Below are 19,154 nucleotides of genomic sequence, written 5' to 3' on the forward strand. Positions count from 1 at the left end.
TACAAAATGATGAAAGAACACAATGAAGGTACTTGTGCACTGGTACAAGTTAATTACGTTGATATTCATACTGCAGTACACTACAAGATCTTACACTAAAATACAGAACAAGAACAATACGATCAAGGTCAACAGTTTTACAGCGAGTGGTGTTCAAGTTACAATCTAAAATCCAACTTTCGAAGCTTCTTATGATACAGACCCAACAGATCTGTTGGTTCTACACTTATGTCTCTGAATGTTTATTTAGATTATTGTTTATTGTCAGTTTCTGTTTATTTTGTTTTTGTAAAATTTCCATGAAGGGTGTCTAAACCCCAGTGCCCCCCCTTGGCTACGCCCCTGATTCCTACAGTTACCCATTAGCCACCAAAATATACCTCTGACTTCCGTATTCGTCTTTCTTTCTTCCTTTCTTTCTTCTCAGACGGTTGAGGCGCTGGCCGTCTGACCTCAACTAGGCAGGTTCGACCCTCGCTCAGTCCGGTGGTATTTGAAGATGATCAAATACGTCAGCCCCGTGTCGGTAATTTACTGGCATATAAAAGAACTCCTGCGAGACAAAATTCCGGCACTTCGGCGTCTCAAAAAACCGTAAAAGAAGTTAGTGGGGCGTAAAGTAAATAACATTATTAATTTTATCTTTCTTTCTTGACAACTTTTGGCTAATAATAATAATGGCGTGTGGCCTCCAAAAAGGGCTAGTGCAAGTCTTTCGAACTGACGCCGTATAGGCGACCTGCGCGTCTATGAGTACGGGACCCTACCTGTGATGAATTCTAATGATGAAGACGGCACACACACACATACCCAGCCCTCGAACCATCGGAATTAACCAATGAAGGTTAAAAACCTCCAACCCGGCCGGGAATCGAACCCGAGACCCTCTGGACCAAAGGCCAGCACACTAACCATTTAACCATGGACCCAGACAACTTTTTGCTAATTTCACATAATTCCCGTGATGTTCTTTTAGTCTTACATTCTGACATAACCATCTGTTTCTCAATATCTTTCACTCCAATAGCTATTTTCTTGTTCAATTTATTGTCTTCATTCTGAATCTCTTTATTCCAGGAGTCTCCCATTCTATCTAGCATATTTTCACTTTGGTTACTCAATAATCATCCTGTAGATGTTTCATCCGGTGTTGGTATGCTAAATTTAGTATTTCCCTCCCGTTTCCCCTCTTTAATTTTAGCCAATATTTGTTTATTTTTACTATTGGCTTTACGTCGCACCGACACAGAGAGGTCTTATGGTGACGATGGGATAGGAAAGGGCTAGGGGTGGGAAGGAAGCGACCCTGACCTTAATTAAGGTGCAGTCACAGCATTTGTCTGATGTGAAAATGGGAAACCACGGGAAACCATCTTCACGGCTGCCGAGAGGGTTTCGAACCCACTATCTCCCGAATACAGCTGCGTGCCCTTAACCGCACGGCCAACTCGCTCGGTAGTTAATTTTTGGATATATCTGCTTGTATACTTATATCTTCATATAGAGTACTCCACAATTAGCTGTACATTCTTGTAGATCTATTATTATTTTGCAGAACTTATTAGGCCATTTATTAGCGGCATCTATAGTTCCTCACTACCTTCTTCAATGCCCCATATTTCTGATCCATACAATGCTCTAGATTTTACAAGTAAATTTAAAACATTTTTTTGGAGTTTATATTCATTATTGGCATCTCCCTCTCCAAACATCTCGTGCTAGATAAAGCTGCCAGTCCATTCACTTTTGTTCGTCTTAGTTGTCCTTTACACTTACTATCAGACGCTAGTTTTATTTCTAAATATTCTATCTTGTCAACTACTGTACCCCTAACTCTACATCCTCTAACTACCACCTTTCTTTATTCTTTGGTTTATTTCCCTTTTCCCATACCATAACTTTCGTTAGCTTAATGTTAATTTTTAAATTCCATTTTGTACAATATTCAGCAGTTTTTGTGATGCTTCTTTGCATACCAACTAATGTTAAAGATAACAGAAGGATGTCGTCTTCGAAAACTAGGCCACGAATTTCTTTATTATTACGACATGGGCTTGTCGTGTTCTCATTTCCTTAATTTTCCAAAATGTCGTTAATAAAAAGTAAGAACAATGAAAATCCACAGCCTGTTTCCAGTCATTCGACCGGGTCAGGAATGGAATGAATGAAGCCCCCATCTAGCGGCGAGGATAGGAACTGTGCCGGCTGCCGAAGCCTGTCGCACTCCTCTAGGGCAATGATTATTGAATGACAGGTGAAATGAAATGATAATGGAGAGTGTTGCTGGAATGAAAGATGGCAGAGAAAACCGGAGTACCCGGAGGAAAACCTGTCCGCCTCCGCTTTGTCCAGCACAAATCTCACATGGAGTGACAGGGATTTGAACCACGGAACCCAGGGGTGAGAAGCCGGCGCGCTTCCGCCTGAGCCACGGAGGCTCACAAAAAGTAAGAACAATATAGGTGATAATTTGCACCCCTGCTTTATCCCAATATTTGAATATATCTCTCTTACTCCTTTCACTTGAATCGTGCGTTCAACTTCTGAATACAGTTCTTTCATGGCATTTATAATTTTAATTGACACCCCTATTTTAGCCAGTTTTCAACAACCACCTCTCTGCTTACAGAGTTAAAAGCTTTCTGTAAATCTACATATAGATTTACTGGAAGGTAAAAGAACTCTTGTGGGACTAAATTCCGGTACATTGGCGTCTCCGAAAACCGTAAAAGTAGTTAGTGGCACGTCAAGCAAATATTATTATTATTATTATTATTATTATTATTATTATTATTATTATTATTATTATCATCATCATTACAGCTGTAATATACAAAGTACCACCTTTTCTCTTTAAATCAATCAATCACCGGGCGAGTTGGTCGTGCAGTTAGGAGCGCACGGCTGTGAGCTCACATCCGGGAGATAGTGGGTTCAAACCCCACTGATGGCAGCCCTGAAGATGGTTTTCCGTGGTTTTCCATTTTCACACCAGGCAAATGCTGGGGATGTATCTTAATAACGGCCACGGCCGCTTCCTTCCAATTCCTAGGCATTTCCTGTCCCCTCGTCACCTTTCTGTGTCGGTGCGACGTAAAGCAACAAACAAAATAAATAAATAAATAAATAAATACTGATCTGCATTTAGGGCAGTCGCCCAGGTTGCAGATTCCCTATCTTTTGTTGTCCTAGCTTTTTCTTAAATGATTTCAATGAAATTGGAAATTTATTGAACATCTCCCTTGGTAAGTTATTCCAATCCCTAACTCCCCTTCTTATAAATGAATATTTGCCCCAATTTCTCCTCTTGAATTCCAACTTTAGCTTCATGTTGTGATCTTTCCTACTTATAAAGACGCCACTCAAACTTATTCGTCTACTAATGTCATTCCACGCCATTTCTCCGCTGACAGCTCGGAACATACCACCTAGTCGAGCAGCTCGTCTCCTTTCTCCCAAGTCCTCCCAGCCCAACATTTTTGTAACGCTACTCTTTTGCCGGAAATCACCCAGAACAAATCGAGCTGATTTTCTTTGGATTTTTTCCAGTTCTTGAATCAAGTAATCCTGGTGAGGGTCCCATACACTGGAACCATACTCTAGTTGGGGTCTTACCAGAGACTTATATGCCCTCTCCTTTACATCCTTACTACAACCCGTAAACACCCTCATAACCATGTGCAGAGATCTGTACCCTTTATTTACAATCCCGTTTATGTGATTACCCCAATGAAGACCTTTCCTTATATTAACACTCAGATACTTAGGTATTTATCTATTATTGTTTTGATGATGAAGCTCTCATTCCTTTCCGAACCCTGATATACGGAGGGTACAGAGTTTTCGTTCGCCCATTTTATAAATATTTTTGCTATTTACCGCTTTTCCCACATCTGTGGGGTAGCGGGAGTATTTGGCCCCGTTTTACGGCCTGACCCTAACCCAATATGGTTGCGTGTTTCTGTGGTGGTGGTGGGTGCTGTAGTGTGTTGTCTGAATATGAAGAGGAACGTGTTGGGACAAACGCAAACGCCCAATCTCCGGGTCCGAAGATTTAATCAGACGAGATTAAAATCCCCGACCTTGCCAGGAATAGAACCCGGGATCCTCTGGACCGAAGGCCTCAACGCTGACCACTCAGCCAATGAGTTGGACAAGTCTTTTTGCTTATAACCCAGTATAAATCTGGCTGAATGTGTCCAATAGACTAATGCCTCCATAATAATTATTTGTATAATAATAATAATAATAATAATAATAATAATAATAATAATAATAATAATAATAATGGGAGACTCCGTGGCTCAGACGGCAGCGCGTCGGCCTCTCACCGTGAATACCGTGGTTCAAATCCCGGTCACTCCAAGTGAGATTTGTGCTCGACAAAGCGGAGGCGGGGCAGGTTTTTCTCCGGGTACTCCGGTTTTCCCTGTCATCTTTCATTCCAGCAACACTCCCCATTATCATTTCATAGCATTTATCACTCATTAATAAAAAAAACCACCTTGGGAGTGTCGACCCCATTGTAATAACAGCCTATATATGTTTCATTCATTACATCCCTGACGCGGTCAATGAAGTCAATTTCTACAGTTTTTCCGCTGACCCTTACGATCAGAATCCCACCTTGCAGTCTCTGGGTTTCAGGTTTCTGCCGCCTGGATGAAAATTCAACAGGCAATCCACCGAGGTGAATAGAAGAGTATTCCTGCTGCAAATTTGACAGCTAAATTGCCGTTGCGCCATAACGTCTGATTACACCACAGACATCATTCAGCGGGAGACCTTGCAGTGACCTAGTAAGACAGAGTATGACAGTTGCATGCTATCTACCGGCCATATAGCAAACTATATGTTACTTTCTAAAACCTGTCTTGTGTGCCTGTGTTGCCCAGCGGAAAGCCAGCATTTCGACAGGGGAAACGAGGGATTGTAGCCGCGTGGTCTCGCAGCTCAAGTATTGTAAACACCATCAGAAGAAAAACATCATCATGGATCGTAAACCAGGTAGGCCTATTTGCCTCCGCTATAAGAGGGTTCAATTTATTATAATAATAATATGGTCCACTATGTTTATATTTTTATCAATAGTCAGCGGATCGACTCCTTCCGGCCCATTGGTAAATTGATCTTCATTAGGCTATCCAGAGAAAACATAATTTGTATTTTCATTCATTCATTCATTCACTTGGGTTAACAGAGGCATGAGAAGAAATGCCGGAAGAATAACCTTGGCCTTTGTTTATTTTCGACGCTACCGAGCGAGTTGGCCGTGCGGTTAGGCTCGCGTAGCTGTGAGCTTGCAGTCGGGAGAAGGTGAGTTCGAATCCCATCGTCGGCAGTCCTTAAGATCGTTTTCCCGTGGTTTCCCATTTTCGCCGTTGTACCTTAATTAAGACCACGGCCACTACCTTCCCGTCGCCAAAAACCGTCGATGTGCCAGTGCGACGTTAAACCACTAGCAATGTATATAGCCATGCTGTGATCACTGAGCAGCGTGGTATTTGGTTTTGAATGTAGTGTAGATAACATAAATACCTTTGTATAATAAAATGACGACCGGCTCCAGCGGGTGGGTTGTAAGTTTGACAGTTGTCATTAGACGTCAACATACCTTTAAGGGCTGTACGCGAACCTCGAAACTTTGTATACCACAAATTTAAGGATTGCGTTCGTTTTAGCATATACGGCATCTGTGTTTTGAGGGTAACTTCGGCCTATTTCTTTTTTCAATTTGTTTTACATCGCACCGACACAGATAGGTGTTATGGCGACGATGGTATATGAAAGGGCTAGGAGTGGGAAGGAAGCGTCCGTGGCCTTAATTAAGGTAAAGCTCCAGCATTTGCCTAGTGTAAACATGGGAAAACGCGGAAAACCATCTTCAGGATTGCTGACAGTGGGGATCGAACACACTATATCCCAAATGCAAGCTCACAGCTGCGCAACCCTAACCGCACGGCCACTTGCTCGGTGCGGTCTATAATGGGATTTTGTCTAATAATTTCTCCCGAAGGCCCCGAGTTCGATTCCCGGCCAGGTCAGGGTTTTGTACCTTGATCTGAGGGCTAGTTCGAGGTCCACTCAGCCTACGAGATTACAGTTGAGGAGCTATCTGACGGTGAGATAACGGCCCCGGTGTAGAAAGGCAAAAATTATAACCTCCGTGGGGGTTCGTCGTGCTGACCACACGACACTTCGTAATCTGCAGGCATTCTGGCTGAGCAGCGGTCGCTTGGTAGGCCATTGCCCTTTGGGGCTGTTGCGGCAGCTCGCCGGCCTCTCACCGCTGGGTTCCGTGGTTCAAATTTCGGTCACTCCATGTGAGATTTGTGCTGGATAAAGCGGAGGCGGGACAGGTTTTTCTCCGTGTACTCCGGTTTTCCCTGTCATCTTTCATTCCAGCAACACTCTCCATTATCATTTCATTTCACCTGTCATTCATTAATCATTGCCCTAGAGAAGTGCGACAGGCTTCGGCAGCCGGCACAGTTCCTATCCTCGCCGCTAGATTGGGGCTTCATTCATTCCATTCTTGGCCCGGTCGAACGACTATAAAAAGGCTGTGGTTTTCATTTTTCGTCTAATGATTTCTGCGTAATGAGACTAGCAGGCAAGGAGAGTACTATGGTTTGATTCTTGTTCTGGACGGGGTGTGAAAACATGACTGTAGACGAACACCTATCCCTTCATAGTTCACCCTTAGGTGTGCTTGACAGCCGTCAACGATAAGAAATATAGTTACCGTATGAGGTACCTGATAGTCTTAATGGAGCCTAGGTCTAGATATGTTTTATCGGTGCATGCATGTTCACTACAAACAGTTATGCATTTCGATAGTGTGATAGACCCTCACTAGGGCGACCACGGTTGGAATCTCGGCCAATACAAGTAGGAATTTTGAAATGAAAAGTCACGACTTGATGGTTTAAAATGTACGTAAAACTGGAGCTACTATGACTATAATTACGATAACAACAGTCTCGCAAAACTACAAGCTTATTTGATGCCTCTGTGTGTGTTTTTTTTTCTTTTTCTTTTTTTTTCAGTCTGCAAGCTTCTGACATAGAAATACGCCCATTCATATTCCCCCTTTTCATTACTAACATTTTTATCTCATCCGCTCCTTGCTTTGAAATAAAATGATTTAGCCACCATCCCTGCATTTCTCTTTATCTCCAAAAACAAGCTCGATTCTTTCTTGTCATCAGCAGGTGACATGAATGTCGCTGTTGGAGAGAGGTTCGTCACCTGTGTCTAACTGCGGGATCAAATCGGATAAAGCCGTTCGGGAGTAAATTTGTCAGCAAGCCTCACTGGTGTATTTAAAAGCACCCTTCAACGCAAAATGTCAATATACATCACCCCCCGTGTAATAATTATGCTGTACTGAGTGGCTAAGGCGGTAGAACGCTGGCTTTCTGACACAAATTGGCGGGTTCGATCCAGATTTAGTCCAGTAGTATTTGAAGAAGTTAAAATTTAGTGATGCGCTTGAGCCCGGCTCGAGCTGCGCGAACAGACGACATCAGAGTTCGAACTAGTTCGAGCTCTTGTGCACGCTGCAACCTAGCGGCTTGCTCTTACCTACACCCAGAGAACTAGAGAAGGATGTTTACTCTTACTTCCCTGTATTTTGTGCATAATATAACTTCGACCCGTATCTGTGTTTTGGAGACAGAATTTGTGTTTATGCTATGATTCGTTACAAATACCTGCTTAGAATAAACGAATTGTCTACTAACATCTGTTGCTTGGGCCTTATACATAAAAAGGAAAACAAAGTATAGTATATTGTCTCAACATTACAAGTGTTGAAATAGTTACATATTTCAATGGTTATAAGACTAAAATATGATATTTTGTCTTCAGTTGTTGACACATTTGTCATCAGTTCATGCGGGTCATCTATACTATTACTAAAAATGAGATGGTGTCTGTTTTGTTTGTTCCGGGTATCCTCGTAAACCATTGGACCGATTGGCCTGAAAATTGGTAAGGATAAAACTTGAAATCACGAGTCACGGAAGGGATACTTTTGATTGTGATATATTTTAAGCAATCAGACAGTTAACATTGCTGCATAATAATATTTATACATGTATTTGTGTACACGATTGATGGGATATTAATCCTTTCTTATTCAAGTTCTTCTGTTCGAGCAAAAACTGTAAATATTTCCCATGGAGGTGGTTCAAACCCCAACATTGAGGAAAGAAGGAGCACCTCGCCTGCCGCGCTACACAGCTGCATTAACTGCAAGAATAATATTACCGTATTCGTAAATGTTGCGTCGAAGGCACAGTTGTTACAAGATGAACAAGTACTGCCGTACAAGTACTTACGTTAATACGCGGGGAATATTACGGATACATGCCTTGTCCTTTTCATGTTATCATAATCTAACCCTTCTAATTTTATAGACAGTTTTTATTCCCCACAATATGTACGGTAATGACTCAATATAGTAATATATAACAGCACGTACCTTCGTTATCAATATCATACACCTGCGTGAAAGGTGCTTCACTTCATATGATGCAAGGTTCTTAAACACTACTAAAGGTTGGTCCCAACGCGAGACGAGCTGCTATTGGTTAACGAAATGACGTCACAGTAGGAGCAAAGCAGCCGAGCCCAGAGCGCGCAGATCAGTAGGAATCTCGTAATACCAGCAAACATTACAGTTTCTCAGAACTAACTGAAGACCAGACAAAGTTTACTGCTGTAATAAGATTGAAAGAGAGTACAGCATAGTAAGTTTTCATTATTTCTATAACGAATAAGGCGTAAATGTAACGAGACGGCACACTGACCAACGCTTGAAATTTATTAACAAATCCAAGTTCCTCTATTTAGTTTGAGGAGGGTTCTCTCAAATCTGTCAACATAAATATTTAGAGATATGAAATGCTTGTAATATTAAATGTTGATAGCAGAACTTCCGTAATTGAACTACCGTATGTTAACATGCGATATACTGACTCATTTCCGCAGGTATCGAGTTTAAAGCTTAACACATATTATAACAGCAGCAGAAGTAAGTTCATATTCGAAACCATGCATAGATATTCCTACTTTTTAAAATTGAAGAATAAGAAAGAACAGGAAAAACACTTAATTAGAACACAGTCCTACCTGTGAGATCAGATATCATGAAGTGGTTGCTTTTGAAGATAAAATCCACTGCCGTGCCTTTCGCCGATGAGCTGCTATGGATCTTTCAGTCCTTGCCCGAATGTTCATTTGTCGTATACGTATAAATGTTCTCGTTCTAACATACATTTTTACTATTTCTGGTGGTACAGCGGGGAATTTACTGCTAATTATTTGAAACACTTTGCGTATAATATTAGGTATGCGTGACAGTTCAGCACGTCCGTGAGTGTCCGTGGTCTGTTCTTCTCCATTTTTTGCTCCGAACACTGTGGAACTGACGAATTTCTCAGGAATAATTGTGCACTTACTGGGCTACTACTGTAAATGCTACCGAGAAGGTTCTCTGTAGGTACTGCATCTTTTTTCAAGATATTCTTGGAGGTAAATGCAGTAATTCTGCTGTTAAATCGGGAACATAACTGGCGTCAGTAAAATGCCACGAGCACACAGTAGAAGTAGCTACATTGAAAAAATCCTTCCTTTTATATTTTTGTATCAACATTTTTGCATGTCTGAAGCTTTAGGAAATGAATGATACACGATATATGTTAGTTTCGTCTTTCTGCTGTATGACAGACAGTCAGTTACTGCACATCCAGCCATTGTTGTCAGTTATTTCGAATAGACATCATCTGCTTTAGCCTAACAAATTTAAGAAATTTTATTCACACTCAAAATTTCGCAAAATGACACGCAAGTGGCACGAGGGCTGGAACGGGGTCAACTCAGCATCGGGAGATCAACTGAGTAGAGGTGGGTTCGATTCCCACCTCAGCCATCCCGGAAGTGGTTTTCTGTGGTTTCCCCACTTCTCCTCCAGGCAAATGCTGGGATGGTACCTAACTTAAGGCCACGGCCGCTTCCTTCCCTCTTCCTTGTCTATCCCTTCCGCTCTTCCCATACGTCCACACGACGTTTTGTTCAGCATAGCAGGTGAGGCCGCCTGGGTGAGGTACTGGTCATCCTGCCCAGTTGTATCCCTCGACCCAGAGTCTGAAGCTCCAGGACACTGCCCTTGAGGCGGTGGATGTGGGATCCCTCGCTGAGTCCCAGAGAAAAACCAACCCTGGAGGGTAACCAGATTAAGAAAGAAGAAAGAAATATATTCACTGCAATGATGCTGTGAACACAGAAATTAAATTCCAGCTACTATTACACACGTCACGCAACTAACGAAAAGAAAATAAGTGTACCACCTTACTGCACGAAACACTGCAACTTAACAGAGATCTCATAGAAACGAACTACGACACACACACACACACACTACGCAAAATACAGTAGGCCACTATATAAACCAATAGCAATATACGGAAAGAAACTACGTATAGATATTACGTGGAAATCCTTTATTTATAAGACAGGCAATAAGATGCACGTGCTGTTGTATCGTTGTATGGTACACAGTCACGGTGCTCCTGTGATGACGTCACGAGCAGGACGAGAGAAAACCAACACCTACTGCGCAGCTAATCTGGGCCACCCGTGCATATGATGTTTTGCTATCTGCACGTTCGCGCTTTAATCCAAGTCAGACTCCGCCTTAAGTCACGTGACTACTCGAGCTGCTTCGAACAGGCTCGAACCTCGGCACGTACCGGGTCGGCTTGATCCCGCTCGAACACGGGTAACGTTTACCCATCACTAAAATACGACAGACTCGTGTCCTATGAAAGAACTCATGCAGAACAACATTTCGGCACCTTTCCCTCTCCGAAAATCGTAAAAGTAGTTACGGGGACGTAAATCCAATAACATTACTAATAGAAGTCATGCTCATAATTCGTTCAGCATGTTCATTTCTCATCATTTATCTGTTCATTATGATTATATATCTATGTATGCTCCTATCTGCCTATAGCGGACGTAATAGCTGCGTACTTGACGTTATCTTCCCAAATAGGAGGCCGCCGTTAGAATCCCGATCAACGCTAGGGAGATTTTCGAAATCGACAGTCAAGTTACATTGGTTCGAATGTTACAAGTAAATCTGTTGGCTTGGTGGGTTATGACCTATCATTAATAGTCACGTAAAACTCCAAGTTTGCTTGTTTCAGCAACCCTTCTCGCTTCTCCCATGCCTGCTACTTCCAGCTTGTAAATATTGCATATCTTAAATCCACCTAATTTTCGCTGTCTTTAGCTGAGTCGGACTTAATACTGAAGGGATTAGGGTACGAACTTGCATATTCTTGAAAGAAAAAGAATAGTAGATTCCATCTAACAAGGGAGAATCACGATATATTTTCGCGTCAATTATAATAATATGCATGTTCAGTCCTCAGCTCGAAAGCTGGTTGGATCCTCAACAGCTCCACCATTAGCTGTCATAGATGGCCTAGGCATCACTGAGGAGGCGTACTAGGGGAATGAGGAGTGAGATAGTCCCCCGTTGCTTTCCTCACTGGGCCAGAAGTTATTACGTATCAGTCTGTTAAGCCCACTGAAATGCATGCACCAACACTGTAAACACTAGATCTCGCCAGCAAAGGTAATATATAGCGCAGTTAATAGTGAAACAGTATATGCAGGGTTATTCAGCTTTGTCTACTTCAAATAACTCTTGAACTGTTCAACATATCGACATACTGTTCACACTATCAGAAATGTTACCAAGGGGCTCATAATTGAATTTGCAATACTTTTCCAGGGTGTCAGTATCTGTTGAGATAACGGCACTATTTTTAAAAAATAGAACTACACTGTTTTCTACACGTAGGCTTAAAAATTACAAATGTTATGAATTCGGCGCCGTGATTATTTTTACTTCTCGAGAAAGTGCAATGTATTAAAACGTGCTGCTACGTATGAAACATGAACTACTGTAGCTGTTGACATGCAGAGTTCCTTCCCCTTCATCTGACAGCTAGTTATTCGCTCTACAGCGCCAAGAAATGATAATAATGTTATTGGCTTTACGTCCCACTAACTACTCTTTTACGGTTTTCGGAAACGCCGAGGTGCCGGAATTTAGTCCCGCAGGAGTTCTTTTAAGTGTCAGTAAATCTACTGGCACGAGGCTGACGTATTTCAGCATCTTCAAATACCACCGGATTGAGCCAGGATTGAACCTGCCGACTTGGGTTCAGAAGATCAGTGCCTCAACCGCCTGAGCCACTCAGCCCGGCGCCAAGAAATTCCTCGCATTCTGCACATTTGATTAAATAAAATTGGTCACATTTCTCAGGGAAACGCCCTTCAGTTATTCCTCCTTCGAAGGCAGTACTCCAGGAAAAATCGTTGGTATAGTCGCATTGGAAAACAATCAGTTTTTTTAAGTTAGAGAATCTTGGTGCCGAGAGTTGGAAATACACAAACGACTGAAGGCGTAAGAAATGGTCTCTATGCCACATGTTAATGCCATCGTCAGAAGATACCATAATTGTATCCGTGATACATTTCACAATATGTTTTAGAGACGGAATAAGAAAATGTTGGTAGGCTATACAATGCCTGTACACTTTGCTGGAATTAGCTTCTTGATGAATCCAATGTCTTCGGGAACTGTAGAACTGTATAGTTCATTTCTATTAGCTGCCCAGGATTCAACCAAAAGAAGAACTTGCCTGTTTATCTGGCCACATTGCTTGTTCTAGGAAGACCTTTAAATCCCTCTTGGTCATATTAGCAGATTTGCTTGCAAACGCCTAGATTTTCGGCAAATGGTAAATTGATGGTCGTATTTGCTGGAAAATGGCTAGTGGGCTCCGATATATGTTAAGTACTTACAAATAGGGTAGCATCGTACCATCCATCACAATCCATAGCATTATCATATAAGATGTGTAGTTACCACTATAGAGCCAACTGCACCAAAGATGTGCTTGCTTCCCTTCACTGCGAGAGTTCGTCCAAATCGTAACTCTCTATCAACGGTTGATAGGTTGACGTTAATTACTGGATCTGGTGACAGACGTTTTTCCTCAATGAGAGACCTGATTTCTCTCACGAATTCATGAGCTCTTTGTTCAATATTAGTAGTCCCTTCAAACAGTCGCTTGCTAACTATGTGGTTTATTTCCAATAAACGACCTTATTTCGTTTAAACATTTTTAGCTACGAGGTGAAAGCTTTGAACAGCAGGGAATCATGACGGTCAAGTCTTTTCTTAAATTTCATTGCCCAGGGTCACAATGCACGATCATTTATTATGGCGTTTTACTGTCTCTCTGCTATAAACTAGTCACGCACTTCGCGGCTGTTTTGGTTTGACGAGTACCGTTGTTCGAGCGAGTTTTCGAAGTTTTGAAACACAGCCCTACTCGTTATTTTTATTTTTTGTGCCAAAACTGTTGTAATATTCAGGTGAGGTATCATATCCAGTTGCTAATCCAGGACGACGCAGGTGGGGAGGGTCAAAATTTCCATCTTTTTCCCTTGGTTATTTTGTCCATATCTTGTATCAGCCAGACATCCTTCTGGAAACTTCGTTTATGTTTTTCTTAGAAGTGGTAGCTGATAAGATGAACGGCTGCTTCCCTGGACATCCACCACTGATGACATTGCTTCATCACTCACCGTCACGGCACTATCACTTTCTTCATTTGATGGTTCCTCATCACTTACTAAAATAAAATAAAATCTGCGGAGGTGAATCTGCCATTACAGCTTCTTCTTCTTCTTCTTCTTCTTCTTCTTCTTCTTCTTCTTCTTCTTCTTCTACTTCTGACAACTGTTTCTTTATTTGTTCACAAATAACACGCTATTCACCTGCAGGTGCATCTTCTGAAATATCCAACTAATCCACCTACAGTTTCACAAATACCGCCTGTCTCGTTGTCGAAGGCGACCTTACTGTGCAAACTTACTCTGTAAACACTAAGCTCGTTGGTGAGCACATTTTCACACCACACAAACAATGTGTGATCTACTCTACCGGGCAACACAAGCCTGTCTCGTGAGTTATGAGTGTTGTGACCAATGCGCTGCTTGCAAGTAGATAGATGAAACCTACGCCGCCCCACCTATTCCTCTGTCTCCTATCTACACCGTCGCACCATAGCAGCTAAATCTTTGGAAGGAGTTTGTGTTTCCGATAATTAACAATAATAATAATAATAATAATAATAATAATAATAATAATAATAATAATAATAATATTGGCTTTGCGTCCCACTAAATATGTTTACGGTTCTCGGAGACGCCGAGGTGCCGCATTTAGTCCTACAAGAGTTCTTTTACGTGCCAGTAAATCTGTCGACACGAGGCTGACGTATTTGAACACCTTCAAATACGACCGGACAGAGTCACGATCGTATCTGCCAAGTTGGGGTCAGAAGGCCAGCGCCCCATCCGTCTGAGCCACTCAGCCCGGCATTTCCGATAGTTTCGTTATATTCTCCGAAACAACTGTCGTGACTCTTCATTGTGTGAACTTTACGTCCCTCTAACTACTTGTAAGTTTTTCGGAGACGCCGAGATGCCGGAATTGTGTCCCACAGGAATTCTTTTGCGTGCCGGTAAATCTACCGACACGGAGCCAACGTATTTGAACACCTTCAGATACCACTGGACTGAGTCGGAATGGAACCTGCCAACTTGGGTTCAGAAAGCCAGCGTCTTAACCGTTTGAGCCACTCAGCCCGGCCTTTGTGTGAGATCTCCCTGGTTTAGTGATATAATACGCAAGCAATAACATTAGCCAAATTGTGTGCCCAATTTCCATCTCATTGAATTTCACGCTGTTAATTTGTCTTTCAGTTATTGGCTCAAGTATACAACTAAATATAACTGTGAAATAGTTTTTTTTTTTTTTTTTTGTTGAGAGTGGGGGGGGGGGCAATTTTAATAACTGTTGTGAAGAAAACTTGATTGTAACTGTCGCTCTTCTTATCTAGTATTGGTCATTTACTTGGCGTATGGATACCTCCTGACTCCAACGGCTTTTGGATACGTTAGTTTCTTTCCCAGTTGGCACAGGTTATTTATGTTCTGGTTCGAAGGTTAGCACCGAGTCTTGAGAGGATGATCGAAACGGTACATGAATTCAGTCCCAATCCTGGACGTCAATGTCCCTTTATTGTTTTACTTCCTAGAGGACGTAATTCGCTTCTCACCAAGGTGATCGCGATTCGAATCTCAGGCAATGATTCTGAGATTTTTGAAATTAAAAGTCGCGTCCCTGTGGTTCGAATTCCACGTAAAACTAGAGGTCCCATGGCTAGGATGACCGCCTCAACAGTCATCTGAAACGGCAAGCTTGCTTCGTTGCTTGTTTTTTATTCTGGTAGTTTTTCTTCCTTATTCTCAAGAATATAGGTTTCATTTATGCAAATTTAGTCTCATGGTTTTCAGTTTACAACAAATCAAATAGCTATGTATGTCATCTCATAAATATATCTGAATCCTCGCACGTACGTGACATACTTCCTGAATTCCAAATAATCGATGAAATTATGTTCTTGTAGTCCCGGTATCATACTCTCTCAAATGTAGCGGCGATTACCTATGTGTCTGAAATCTATATATATAAAAGAACATGTCCTGACTGACTGACTGACTGACTGACTGACTGACTGACTGACTGACTGACTGATTCATCATCGCCGAGCCAAAACTACTGGACATAATGAAATGAAATTTTGAGGATGCATTCATAGTACAATGTAGGTGCTCGCTAAGACAGGATTTTTGGCTATTCCGTAGCTGAAGGGGTGAAAAGGGGGGTGAAATTTTAAAATGAGTGTATCTATATCTCAAAACTTTAAAAGTTTACAGATGTAAAAATTGGTATTAGGAATCTCCTTTAAAAATAAAGAAACACGTATCTTTTGTTTTCGGAAAATCCAAATAGGAGGGGTGAAAAAGGGGTTGAATACCTTTAATGAGGATACTTATATCTCAGAAACTGAAGATATTACAGACCTGAAAATTCGTATTTGGAATCTCCTTTAAAAATAAAGAAACACGTATTTTTTTTTGTTTTTTGAAAATCCAATTAATGTGAGGATGAAGAGGGGGTGAATTTTTAAAATGAGTGTATCTATATCTCAAAACTTTAAAAGTTTACAGATGTAAAAATTGGTATTTAGAATCTCCTTTAAAAGTAAAGAAACACGTATTTTTTTCGGAAAATCCCAATAGGAAGGGTGAGAAAGGGTAAAATGAGGGGTTGAATGCCTTTTATGAGGATACTTATATCTCAGAAACTGAAGATATTACAGACCTGACAATTGGTATTTGGGATCTCCTTTAACAATAAAGAAACGCGTATTTTTTCTTTTTTGAAAATCCAATTAATCGGGGGATGAAAAGGGGGTGAATTTTTTAAATTTCTAGAAACTTTTAAAGTTTACAGATGTAAAAAGTGGAATTTAGAATTCCCTTTAAAAATAAAGGAACACGTATTTTTTTGTTTTCGGAAAATCCCCTATGAGTGATGAAAAAGGGGTTGAATGCCTTAAATGAGGATACCTATATTTTAGAAACAGAAGATATTACAGACCTGAAAATTGGTATTTGTGATCTTCTTTGAAAATAAAGAAATACGTATTTTTGTTTTCGGAAATCCACCTAAAGTGGGGGGGGGGGTGAAAAATTAGTTGATTTTTTTGTATGAGGATACTATTATCTCAAAAAAGAAAGATTTTGCAGACGTGAAAATTGGTATTTGGAATCTGCTTTAAAATTAAAGAAACGCGTATTCTCGGTAAGTCTAATAAAGGGAGGGAGGTGAATCAATTGAAAAATTAACTGAATTAATTGTATGAGGATATTTACATCTAAAAAACTAAAGTTGTTACAGACATGAAAATTTGTATTTGGAACTACTTTAAAAACAAAGAAAAAAGCGTTTTGAGGGGTGGGGAATAATCTTGGGGGCCGGGGTGAAATGGAGTTGAATTCCTTTTATGAGGACACATATCTCAAAAACTAAAGATGTTAGAGTCGTGATAAATGGCATTTAGAAGATCCTTTACTATTAAAGGAAAAAAGTACCGGGCGTGTTGGCCGTGCGCGTAGAGGCGCGCGGCTGTGAGCTTGCATCCGGGAGATAGTAGGTTCGAATCCCACTATCGGCAGCCCTGAAAATGGTTTTCCGTGGTTTCCCATTTTCACACCAGGCAAATGCTGGGGCTGTACCTTAATTAAGGCCACGGCCGCTTCCTTTCAACTCCTAGGCCTTTCCTATCCCATCGTCGCCATAAGACCTATCTGTGTCGGTGCGACGTAAAGCCCCTAGCAAAAAAAATATTTTGCCGGAAAATTCACTTAAGGGGGGGAGCGAGTGTGAAAGGAAGTGAAAGAAAGTTATTTCTTTTTATGGGGATACTTATATCTCAGAAATGAAGGTAACAGACGTGAACATTAGTATTTGGAATCTCCTTAAAACATAAAGAAACACGGTTTCTTTTTCGGGGGTTGGGGGTAAATTAACAACGGTGGTGGGGTGAAAAATGCGTTGAGACCAGTTGATTTTATTGTTCATAATGTACTTATTCTGACCATAAACTGATCATTTTTAATCTTTCCTGGGTTCGTTTTCAAGAGCCATCTTTTCCTTTGGAGAACATAAAGTTAGATTACAGTAGATTCTCCTGGCATATAAATAAAATTTAAACACATTTGAAATAAACGATAGGAATGATATTGACCGTGCAAATGTTCACCTCTATAGTATGGTCAATATTGCACGGAAGTATATCATTCGTGTCGCCAGAAATCTCGCGCACTTGCCTACGCGCGACGATGGTGCTGGTCACATTTTCAGCAATGACAATGGCAGCAGATGTAATTTACCGCCAAGTAGCGGTCTTGCAGTCCGGCCGCGGGTTCAGTGCCGCCAAGGCACCCAAGTCGACACCACGCCGGATCTCCTCAAGGATTTGAACCATATTAAAAATGCTTATAGGAAAAGATGGCAAAGATTTAGGGACCCAACTGACCGAGTGGAAAACCTGGAATTAGCCCGGGAAGAACGAAATCGATTCCTGGAAAGAAAGATTGAAAAATGGGTGGAACTTTGCCGTAATCTCTCAGAAAACGAATCAGATCACGAATTTCGGCGGATTATATATAAAACGTTAAGCATTCAATTATAAATTTCATTATAATACCGTAGCGAAGCACGGGTATCTTGCTAGTAATGTTATAAAAGTGAATCGCTTACTAGCACACAAAAACAACGAGTGTTTCCCATGTATAGATCATTGGTTCATATATTCACCACTTTCTCACGTCCTTAAAATTATAGCACAGTGTCGTTCCAGTTCTTTGAACTTGGTGACCCTCAATTAAACACACCGCCAGTGGCTAGTAATTCTGAACAAGAGTTTACTTGGAGTTGAGTCGTGGCTTCCTTTCCGCAATTCTAATAGCCAAACAACACGGTCGTCTATCCTAGTAGTACCCTTACCCATCTTGCTTAACTTACGAAATATCTTGATAGACTGAGCTTCAGCCCGGCTACACTGTTTTCGTACCTTTAGATATATACAAAATAAGAGTTTTGTCTGTACATTGCTCAGAATTTGAAAAGAATGGTATTTCTGTATCGGTTATGTCCATAGTAACAAGGAAATGCACTTTTTACTTTTCTGTAATGTCTGTCTGTCTGTCTGTCTGTCTGTCTGTCTGTCTGTCTGTCTGTCTGTCTGTCTGTCTGTCTGTCTGTCTGTCTGTCTGTCTGTCTGTCTGTCTGTCTGTCTGTCTGTCTGTCTGTCTGTCTGTACATGCATCACGAGGAAACGGCTGAAGAGAATTTAATGAAAATCTGTATGTGAAGTCGGGGGATGAGCCACTACAATCTAGGCTATACATCGTTTTACTCACGCTGAGTGAAATAGTAGTTATGGGGAAGGCTTTAAATTGAATTCTCAAATATTTATATTATTAGTGGTCCTATCGATAAATACAACATAACTAAAGTTATATAGAAGTAACTTTCCGATCATTTATGCCATACATTGTTACCGTTCCGGCTTTGATAACACAGATATTCATGAATTTGTATTTTTGTTGCCAAGTCATTATCAACGCCGAGCCACGAGAAAACG

The 19,154-nt window shown here is 41.1% G+C and overlaps 1 protein-coding gene across 1 annotated transcript in view; it reads left to right on the plus strand.

The window, feature by feature from the left end:
- The first annotated feature begins 4,886 nt into the window (after nt 1-4,886).
- The window catches only part of Zw (glucose-6-phosphate 1-dehydrogenase Zw), a 320,290-nt gene continuing 306,022 nt past the window's right edge, over nt 4,887-19,154 (plus strand). Inside the window, exon 1 of the mRNA XM_067141795.2 lies at nt 4,887-5,007. Within this exon, the coding sequence (XP_066997896.2) occupies nt 4,992-5,007 (16 nt within the window). The 5' untranslated portion in view covers nt 4,887-4,991. The remainder of the gene's footprint in view (nt 5,008-19,154) is intronic.

The sequence above is a fragment of the Anabrus simplex genome, chromosome 2 (assembly GCF_040414725.1).
Source record: "Anabrus simplex isolate iqAnaSimp1 chromosome 2, ASM4041472v1, whole genome shotgun sequence".
In the NCBI taxonomy this organism is placed as follows: Eukaryota; Metazoa; Arthropoda; class Insecta; order Orthoptera; family Tettigoniidae; genus Anabrus; species Anabrus simplex.